This window comes from Pterocles gutturalis, unplaced genomic scaffold (genome assembly GCF_000699245.1).
Source record: "Pterocles gutturalis isolate BGI_N339 unplaced genomic scaffold, ASM69924v1 scaffold10876, whole genome shotgun sequence".
Lineage (NCBI taxonomy): Eukaryota > Metazoa > Chordata > Aves > Pterocliformes > Pteroclidae > Pterocles > Pterocles gutturalis.
The window spans coordinates 32,919-44,253 of NW_010100437.1; the positions used below are offsets into that span (position 1 = coordinate 32,919).

The following is an 11,335-nucleotide window of genomic DNA, read 5'->3' on the forward strand; positions in this document are numbered from 1 at the left end:
ATGAGCCAGGTATGTCCCTCACGACCCACTCTCGAGCTTTTTTTCTGGAAGCAGAGTAAAAATTTCAAAGGGAAGTCCTCTATTTAAAGACTTCCCTACCAAGTGGAAGCATCTTTTCCCCGGACATGTTTCATATCCTACCAAAGGGTGACCAAATGCCTTTTTATGTCCCTCCCAGTGCCGAACGACGGGGAAGCGGAGGTAAGTTGAGGCTCAACTGGCTTCCCTTGGGAATAAAGGCAGAAACCAAAGGCATATACATTGTCCAGGTGGGGGCTGGTGTTCCCTCACTGATGTCACTCCTAGTCTGCCGTGATCCATAACTTGACTTCACATAGAAGAATTGCAGGAAGTAATGACCAAACTGTTTGTGTAAAAAACACAAATGATAATTAGCCAGTACCGGGTGCCAAGTGCATAAAAACACATTTGCTCATTGATCTATGTCTTTAAGCCAAGCACCATGTGTGCCTTCCCCTCCAACACTCTGACACACAAAGACCTAATGATGTTTTCATGATGTGTGTGAAGAGCACTCAGACAATCTGTTGCAATTCCTCTCTTTATTATGACAACTACCCTCAGGACACCAAGAAAAACAAACCTAAAATTTAACAGAAAACAAGCTGCTGCCATAGATAGGCAGCAATACATCTTTTTTTTATAGGAATACATAGAAAGAACAGGATGAGAAGCCTCCTCCCCCCACTTTTTTATTTTAGACTGGAAATACTTTAGAGCCAAATAATGACCCATAAGTTTCTTGGGGCCGGATGAGCAGGGAGAAACATAAAGAGGTGATAGGATAAACTGCTTTTTTGCCAATGAAGAACGATGGTTAAAAATAACAACATACTCTTTGTACAGCCCAAAGGGTGTTGCTCCTGGTGGAGGTGGAGAAGGGAAGGGAGATTTTGCTGACTGAGGTCACTCTGCTCCTTTTTTTTTACAGGTTTGATAAACTCTGCTCCTTCCCCCATTCCCTGCAGAGCTGCTACCCCTGCCTGCCTGGAGGCAAGGTGCTCACAGCCCAGCACTGGTGCTCGGCTGCTGGGCTGACTCACTCCCAGCCCCAAATGGCTCTGGCTCCACATGCCAACATCAAGTCTATTTTAATATTGAAAGCTCCCGTTTTTCAGGCACTGAGCTCATGGAGCCTTTGCAGCAGTAAAAATAACACTCCCAAGCAGCCAGGTATTTATCTGATCTGTTGTCCTTAGCTCCCCATAGGGTTCTTACAGACACACTTGGCATTTTCATTAGCGCTGTATGAAAAACTTGTTTATGTTAGGACTGTGGTATGGACAGGGATATTCATGCCAGAACCACCCCTTGGAAAGGAATGAAAATGTCCATGCCACTCACTTTGCACAAATTCAAACCAGAAGCAGTGGAGCTTGTGCTGCAGTCCCAAAAGCACTCCTCTACTTTTTGTTTTGCCTGCTTTTAGAGAGGTGCTGGTAGCTATGCCAGCAACTGGCACATGCAAAAGTCACCTCCCCGCAACAAATCCAGAATAAACAGTTTAGGGCAGGGGACTAATACAGTGCTGGGAAGAACAAACTGTTATTTGAATGTCACTGCTCTTTGCTCCCAGCAGCCACATTACCAGGTCAGCTGAAACGCGCTGTCCCCAGCCCTCTGTGGAGTCCCAGACTTTGGGGCGAGAAGACCTGTGAGGCTCGTGCTGTCACCTGCCTTATTGCACAGAACAGCTCTGAACCCTCATAAGGTATTGAGGGCAGAAGAGCATGGCAGAGCATGGGGTGTGCCACCGTACGGCCTCCCAAAGGGCTGGTCTGACAGCCTGCCCTAAGCCTCTGGAGGAGCTCAGCTGTGCCTTTGTGACTGCTTCCAGCCAACCTTAGCAGATGTGGCTGAAGAAATCAGTGTGAAACTTTAGTTGCAGTCTCATACCATACCTCATCTAACAAGCCCCTGTACATCAGCAGGGTTTTTCAGATCACGTGCAGTGCCGGGCTAAATGCAGGCTGAAGGCACCTTGCACTTGGCCAGCCCATATGTCTCTGCAACACGATCCACCACTCCAGCTCTGGCTCTCCAGGATGAAACCACAGGCAGCAACGGTGCTCCTGTCATCCCTAGGTGGCCTGACCCATCTCTAACTTCCCAAGCCTTTTGTGACATTTTTTGCAGCAAAGTTTTCTCTCCTTCTGCATACAGGAAAGGATGCTCTTCTTTGGACTAGGCTGTAGTTATCAACAATGCTGGGATTAAGTTCCTCTGAGTTCCTGCCTCAGTTGTTTTGCCTAGAAAGCATGACACTTTGCTATTGCACTAAGTTATGCAAATAGGACATGGAAGTATATACTCACTGCCATGTTTATTTTGCATGTCTCATGTGAAGAATATAGGATCTGAACTGATCCAGGTGCATACTTCACACTGCAGGAGCCTAAAAGTTATGAGAGTGGAAATCAGGCTGGATCTGCTTTGTTAGCGCTGAAAATGCCCCTTTAATTTTTCTGCCTCTGCTTTCTACTTTTCAGGGATAGTGCATGACAATACTGGATAAAGCAACCTAGAAACTTTCCAGAACTGTGCTACTCAAGAGCAATGAATTTAAGTGCTTTCTCATGTACAAAAAGCAATGAAAGTCCTATTGCCAGGACTCTATCTTTAATCACTTGTACAGCAGAAAGGGTTCTAAGATCTACCCCTGATAGCGACAGTAGAACTATACATTTATGGGAAAAATGCACTGAATGAGAGTGTGAGAAAAAAATCTAACACTAATGGACTAGCTTTAACTCTGAGATTATTGCAAGATAAAAGAGCATTTAAAGAAGTTCAACTTTCAGGCATAACTACAGACACCACATTAGGATCCTGTATCTCCAGGCTTCAAAGGGAAAAGCTCTGCTAGCCTGGTCAGTGAGGTCCTGCAAGCTTCCTTACCTTTGATCTCAGCAGACTGGTCTATCTCCAGGCCAACAGATCTAAAGGCATTATAAAGCTAACAAAAACAATTACCCAGTTTTAAATACACACAGTTAATTCTGTAGAGAACAATAGTGTTATTTACTGTATAAAATCTCCACATTCAGGTTTGGCAGTTTTTCGTACAACATGGTGGTACAGATCCCACACACTCACTGCCCGGGCCAAGATGACCCCAGTCACTATCACACAGTTACAAGTTTCTCTGGTGCTCACATCAGTGGTCTGATCTATCTCACTCAAAAGAAACTGACTTATTACATCTTTTAGAGCAAACACATTTCACATTTCACTTAACTTTCGCAAAAAACTGCTGAAAGAATGAGAAGAGGATGAGATTAGAGAAAACTAAAGCAGTAAGGAGAAACTGATGGTGCTCCTTGGCTGAGACACTACTATCACAGAAGAGGTAACAAGGAGGAAGAGAGGTAACTTTTTTTTTCTGATTACAGCAACTTCTGCAACCACCAGTCTGTGCCCTCAGAGATGTACTTGTCAGAGCACGGGTGAAGTATCACATACAGGTTAGAGTACTGCATAAAAAAAGCAGCAAAAATAAAATAGGCACTCTGCATAAGAAAGACCTAAATTAGAGTCCAGCTACTTTATAGCCTAGCTTAGTGACAACACAATTACGAGGCTTTGTACATTCTTAATGTAAATGGATTAACTCCTTGGATTATTCCTAGATTTTACCCAACCACAGCAAATTGTAAGCTAGCAGCATGGATTTAGCTATCCTGGCACCAAACCCCAGAGCAGATGGCTATATGTATCACTTTGGCCATCCACTCTGCTGTATACAGGGCTCATATTATGTATTTCCCAAAAACTGAAGAAATAACAAAAGTTCTAGATTTCTAGATTTGACATTCAAGAAATGCCACCTCTGTAGAGTAATCTGTAAACTCAATAACTTTGCTGAACAGTTCTCAAAGATTGTAAATTATTGTATTTCTTCCCTCAATGAACATTTATCACTGAAATCTGCACACAATTCCCAACTGATTTCCTAACAATCACTTTTCACAATAAGACGTTTCACACTGCCATCCAGAATAACACAGAATAACACTGTGTCTTACTCATTCACTGGCACCATTTAATTCTTAAACTATAAAATTCTCCTCTACAAAATGTCTCTTTTTTGATGGAGTTCAATACTCTACCTCAATTCCCTTTTTGTACTAAAATCTTGGCTGTATTTATGTTGGCTCCCAAGGACTCTCACATAAGAAACTGAAGAAACTGTGGGAGTGAGATGAAAATATATGTACATAAAAAGGAATAGAAATATTATTTTTCTTGGTTTAAAAAAAAAAAAAGTAGTTATTGCACCATGCTTTGATAAAAGCTCTGGAGAACCTGTGACACAAGTAAGAACCAGGTACTATCCTACTGCAACTATTACTACTGAATATTTCCAATGTATGTGTAGCTTGTGGACCATAGGAAAAATCCCTGGATAGGCTCAGGTCTGTAGTAAATAACATGGACTTCATTTGCTCTGGCATTACAAGTAGTGGCTTTTCCCTCCAAAAAACCTGACTGAAAAAAATGTCCACAACTTGTAGCTAAGATGGACTGTAAATTCCTCTGCTTGCTGGCAGTGCACATGTTCTTTAAACACAGTGAAACAGCATGGAGATCAGCTACTCATCACACAAATACTTACAGAAAAAGGAGAATTCCCGTGTTGGCTAAGGCAAAAGCAAGACCCAAAATCCCACTGCCCATAATCGCATTGCTGAGGTTGAAGACAGACATCCCCAGCGAAGTAGTTCCTGGGATCTGGAGAAGTAAAGACAGATGTGTCAGCAAGAACTTGCAACAGAGCAGGGAAATGCTTCAAACTCTATGTTTTGTGATATATCAAATATAAGTAACTACTGCTATGGAAAGAACTTAATAAAAATAGTTTTGAAAGAGGAAAAAGTGTCACTGAACCCTGTCAGAGCTACACTCTGATTGATGACTGTCCTATAGATTTTGTAAACTGATATAAATGGTATAGGCAACACACAACTCATACTACACTTTAAATTTTAAACCCTGTCTTTCACTACATCTGTGAAACATCCTAGGTGCATGATTTATATATTGTAAGGCCATAAGGAACCACCAGGACTTTCTGCTTAACACAGGCCAGATGGATTCCCCTGCCTCAACTCAACGAAAATGCTTGGATTTTTCGGTTTTGGGTTTTTTTAAAGAGCTGAGCACAGGGAGTTCCTACTTGAACCTGAACTTCAATCATAATTGTGTGAGCCCAGCACTTTTGAAGACCGTGTCTAAAGGCCCTTCATATACACAACATGTAATTCATTTTGATGGGTAAAAGAACAGCAAGAGACTTACATATTCATCACATTTCTTCTTCTCCAGGTGGCTGTTTGTGAGACTTCGTCTGCTTTCTCGATCCGAAATAAATTTGCTGAAAGAAGTCAGAGAATTTATTTCCAGGAAGTGTTTAGAAAATATGAACACATTAATTCCATGAGTAGCATGTGATTACAAAATATGTAATGTAAAAAAACTGTATGCAAAAAGAGGTCAAACTCATAGCTATTTAATGAGCCAGATTATGCTTCACTGATATCAGCGTACACTGAGCATCAACAAAGGTAACACAAGCACAAGGTCAGAATAAACGTACATATACAGAGTAGTCTTTTAGGAAATTCAGTAAAGCAGCAGCACCAGTCTTGTGGACGGGCAAGTAATTTGTTTGCACAGACACTAAGAGGAGATACTTCTCCAGGTGTTCTGCAGAGGTGCGTGGGGCCGGTGCCCCCTGCTCCTGACCCCTGCTCATGGGGTTGGCATAGCTAACACCATTTTATACGGCAAACAGCCATTCTCTGTGACTGGGCGAGTCATGCATTCATTCCCTTTCCCTGATTATCAGGCCCCAAAGGTCCTGTGAACCAAGCAGACCAACCAAACAGATTTCTTCTTCCCCTTCCTATGGGACTTAAGACTCCTGGGTGCCAGCCTGATTACTCCCCTTCTTGCCAGCCTTGAAGGTCCCAGGCACCCAGTCCACCATGACCTCCTCACAGAAGAGGGAGGCCTACCAGCACCCAGAGCACTGTCTGTAACATCAAGGCATTACACGTCCTAGGTGGGGAACTTGGACTGGAGCTGCTGCTGGACAGTGAGATGTGGGACCCTCAGGTGGCCAGGAATGTCCCCACCGTCCTCTTCTTCCTCTGAGGGTTGAAGGAGTGACTTGTATTCCCTTACATTCTTTTTGAGCCTAGATTATGATTGTTATACTGATACAACAAACCACGTATTAAGAATTGACCCAATCTGCGGAGGGTCCAGGTGATTAGAAATTGTAAGTTAAATTGTATTATAAATTCTGTATTATGATACTTATGGATTGTACTATGTTGATTCTGCTTGTAGAAATCCTGTGCCATTCTAATAAAAAATTATATTAGTGCTATACTAAATATAATATCCTGTTAAGAAGATAAAGCTTTAATTGTAACTACAACGTAGTGCAGTCATCATTCTGCCAAGGATCCCTAAAACACCCTGTCGCATCAGTGTTGGGAGACAGCACAGCACGCTACGAAACCCTAAATTGCCACCATAGGGTCAGTATGGCTGGAGTTAAGAGTAGGAAGAGGTTCTGCACACAGCCAGCGCTGCCCAGACCATCCTGAACCAGGCGACGTGCTCTGTTGGTGCACTGTTCTGGCCTACTGCATTTTTAATTAATTGTCTTTCAAAACTCGATACTGAATTCACCATACTGAAAAATTAAATACTTCTGTGCAGGGAAATGCAGAATGAACAGCTTTTCTTTAGCTGCACCCTTGTTCTGTGTCCTTGGTGTAGCCACATTTAGGAACTTAATCGTCACCAGAACCAGAAGATTTGCCTCCTGCGGCTGTGCCAGTTTCCTTGGGATTTACACCACTTCTGAACTGGATGAGCTGTTATTTTCTCCCAGATCTTCTCTTTAACAAAGAAAATTTTAGTTTGTATAAAGCATTCTTTCAGCTTTCATCTTTTGAAGGTTTATGCATAATTAAGTACCTGGCACCTTTGTTAATCCACAGATGGTTCTCAGGCTGCACTGGCTAATGCATCAGCTATCATACATACATGCGTATGTTGTTATATGTGTTACATACCTAACCAGGGGCTGTCACCAAGTGTCAGAGACCCTTTCTGCTGCATGTAAATTAAGGTGGCTCCTCTTAAATTAAAACAGACAATACACTGAACAGAGAAAGCAGCACTGCTGGTCCTTTCCCAGAGCTGGGAACGTCTACTGGCTGGGGATGGATAGTTCAAACTGTGACTCACGGCTGTGTGTCATTTGAGTACAGCCGGTGGTATTCAGGCTGCTAATATAACCGTGAAGTCATAAAGATAGAGCTCTATCAAACTTCTCTGACAACCCAGTTCTGGCCTATTTACTAGTAATATATGCTAGCACAGCATCTAAACATACGTCAAAGCCAGATAGGTGTAATGCTGCTGGCTTGGCTTCCACAGCTGACACACCGGGCCCTGTGCCTTTAACATTTTTGTGTACTACATACATGTTTTGAGTTTATCCCTTAAATTTGGGCATAGCTGGCAAAATGTATGTAGCATTTTTGCTGGTTTTGTTGCAACTTTGACTCCTACCCATTGGTCTACTTTGACCTCCTTTATATCAATAAAAACCAGTTGTAGGCTTCTCCTCTATTTTTTAAACTACTAACTTCAGCAACTAATTTGCTGCAAAATATAGACACTGTGCCAGGCTTACCAACGCAGTTGGAATAGATGGAACTTTTCCCACTCTTTTAAGAAGTGAAAAAGCAACCACTTCTAAGAGACTGATCCAAAATTAACTTTCCAAAGCTCACCGTGTAGGTATTTCATCCTCATGGAATAAAATCTCAATCTGATTCAGAGAATGTGCTTTTTTTTTTTTTTTTTTTAAATGTCTGTTTAAAGCCCATCTCTTGAAGGCAGTCAGCAGAGTGTGAACAGTTTGAAAAAGACATCGCAGCTCTCTCTTGAAACACCCCGCAGGCAATTTGTACAGGCAGGAGCACAGAGAAGAGTTTTGTCTCTTTTGGATTTGTCAGTGCTGCTGGGAACATCTGTGGACTTTGTCTTCTCCTGTCATCTATGGAGATCATGTGTCATTTTAGATTTTGTCAGATTTGTGATAGAAGTAACTAGTCTGCTTCCCCCACTTCTCCTCACCCCTCTGTCCCCCCCTTAATAATTACAAAAATGAGAAATTTGTAGATCCTATTATTATTGTCACCTGGTATTAATGTTCGATGAAAATTCTTGTTAAAGAACTAACATGTGATAAAGACAACACTAGAGTAATATTGCTTGAATATAAAGTGACTGTGGGACTTTCCATTAGAATATTTTTGACAGAGTAAACAGCTTCTGCAGAACCAGTGTCTTCTATGGCCAACAAACACATTATTTCCTTCTGGATGTGACTTTAAAAAAAACTAGTCTGATTTCATAAACTGATCTGAAGTATTTTCTTTTGATTTAGTCCTACATTAAAATGGACTGGGCTTGTTGTCCAGCCTCTCATCTCCTATTATAAGCTGGGCTCCTCATCTACCCCATGTTTACTACATGACACTGCACATTTTTCTCCATTTACGCTGTGTGATGTGTACAGGAGGGCAAAGTCAGACATGGGAATGTGGCCACCGGGCTCCCAAATCACACCTTCTACGAAGTACAGAGCACTGCCACCAGCTTTTTTATTGGGATCTTCCCAGCACCTGCCTCCCAGCCCTGGGACGCCTTGCCCAGAAATCTCAGCAGCAATGCAATGGTGGGGGACGTGGGGTCTGCCTGATCTGGAGGCTGTGCTGCATTTGCTGTTGCAGGCAACTTAACCTACAAGTCCAGACGAGAAGGTTGCCTCGGGACCATGCTTGGTAGGTGGTACAGAGGTACCGTACAGCAGCCTAAGTTTTCCATGAAGGGAATGTATTACTGAACTTAAATTAAAAAAAAAAAAAAAAAAAGGTAATCCGATGGATTCAACAGAAACAATTTTCCCCAAGATTTTGCTTTTTATAAACATTTTTTCATTTGGGAGTATTTTTTTCACCCCCTACAGCATAAAAAATGAACATATGTTGGAATACTGGAATTTCTAGTTAAACCGTGACATGCATCTGCTCTGCTTAATAGATGTGCTTAGAAAACCAGCTACTCATTGTCACAGAATGTTGTATATTTGACCTATATAAATATGACACCAATGAAGTGAAATTACTGTTTACTCCAGCCTCTCCCAGCCCTCCCAAGGGCTAGAGGCCACTGTGACAGGTGCTGTGGAAATGCACAGTAGGACTGTCTGTGCCATCAAAGCCTTGCGACTCCCTGCAAAGGATCTAATCCATTTTTACTGCTTGTTGTCTTCATTTCAAACACTTTGCCCATCACTAGGAGACATAACCTGTTCTTATATGTTTCTGCTTTCCTTTTGTGCATCCTACATCACAGCTGAGTATGAGCAGCTTATACAAAACTTTTCAGATGTGTTAATAAAATATTCTGGCCAAATACTAACCAGCTGATCCTTGCAATGCATGAAGCCTCACAGTTAGCTTTGAAAGAATTCCTTCCTCTAATTCTTTTCTTGGTTTGATTTAGTGCAAAGTAGAAACTTAGTCTTATTGATAAAGTGCTTTTCAAAGGACCATGTTTAACTACAGTTTGCAAATTTAATTTGTTAAAGGACTTAAGTGAGAGAGTTAGCCCAAAACAATTTAGCCATCTCAGATATGTTTAAACAAAATTAAATTAAAGTGATATTTGACAATGCCTTAATGCCATTTGTTAGGAAAATCTAGTTTTGCCAAAATGACAGAATTTTATCCTTAGGCGGCTTCTTAAACTGAGCTCTAGCTTGAGCAATGGCAAAGATTTCCAGGGCAGGCAGGAACAAGAAATGCAGAAGAAACCTTGGTCTGGCTATGAAACTTGGACTAGATTTGGGTATACCTTCTAAAAACCTTGTTAACCAAACAAGGGGTGCTGATAACTTACTGGTAGCTGTGAACCGAGGCAGACATTCAGCCAGCAGCTTCCTGAGAGCATCATCATAGCTGCACAGATAAGCAGTAGGTCACCTAAATACTGGTTTACAGTTATATGCAAAGATGGCAAAGTTTTATAGCCAGGATACATGGCTAAAAGACACCAAAGCTGTGCCTGGATTTGATGCAAGCCTCTTTATCGACATTCCCAGAAGAAATTCAACATCTGCGTACGTACAAAGAAAAACCCCTCCCAGTACAGCCCCTTCCAAACAACATCCCCTCCCTACATACCACTGCATACATAAACGCATACTTAGGCCCTGAAAAGGCTGGAAATCCAAAGTAAACTAGAGAATTATTTTCCAAGATCAAGAAATATTTGGGGTTTAAAACCAGAGCTGGAATCAGTGTCTCCCTGGTGTACCTTTCCCTAAAGACCCTTAAAAACTCTGCCCTACATTGAGCTTGAAAAATTATGCACTGGGAGAAAAAAAGGTTTAAAATGAAATGCAGAGTGCAAAATCAAACAGGTTGAAACAACAAAAAAGTTAGCTGAAAATTACAGATCTAATCTAAAGCTCAAGTGAAATCAACAGAAAAAATCCCACTGATTTTGATGGACTTTGGATTTTCACAAGGATTTACACTGTGTGCCAGGCAGCACAAAATGATTTCTTCTGTACACCCATTGGCCTCTTATTCCACAGAGGCAGGGTGTTTGCCAAAATAGTTACAGAAAGGGAATAACCACATCCTTTCAGGATGTGTTTTGTGCGGGGTACAGAGCAGGGTCTGCCTGCTGGCTTGTCACCCGTGTTGGTGTGGAGGTGCTTGCACAGGGCAGTGGCCACAGGTGGCTGAGCCCCAGGGAAGGCCGACGGAGCTGCGCCAGTGCCAGCGTGGTGCTGTGCTGGTGGCTGTGGTCGGCATGAGCTGCCTTGAAACTCTTGTTTTAGACATGGAGAGGAACATGTTCACACCAGGAAATATAGGGAAAAATACTCGTGTATGGAATGTGTGAGTAAGCAGATATCCCGCGAGCACCCCGGCAGAGGGATAATAGACAACCATAATGTGCTACATGCAAATGATGCTCTGCAGAGCAAAAATGTTATCCAGAAGGGAATGGAAAATTGTGGAATATGTTCATGTGCCCTAAGAGGCAGAACAGTAATCAGAAAGTCTGCCTCTGACTTTCTGACTCTCTTTCCTCACCGCACTTTTCTTCTCTTTGCAGGCAGTCTGGATCTGACCCAGACCTTGCCACGCTTGCTACGCCCTAACTCCACAAAGCACATCATGACCGCTGAGGATCTGGCACATAGGGC

At 42.3% G+C, this 11,335-nt stretch overlaps 1 protein-coding gene across 1 annotated transcript in view; it reads right to left on the reverse strand.

The window, feature by feature from the left end:
* Positions 1–11,335, reverse strand: part of SLC38A1 (solute carrier family 38, member 1) — a 27,431-nt gene that overhangs the window by 14,200 nt on the left and 1,896 nt on the right. The window contains exons 2-3 of the mRNA XM_010079801.1: positions 5,320–5,395; positions 4,637–4,752 (exon numbers count right to left, since the gene is read on the reverse strand). Of these exons, the coding sequence (XP_010078103.1) occupies positions 4,637–4,752; positions 5,320–5,395 (192 nt within the window). The remainder of the gene's footprint in view (positions 1–4,636; positions 4,753–5,319; positions 5,396–11,335) is intronic.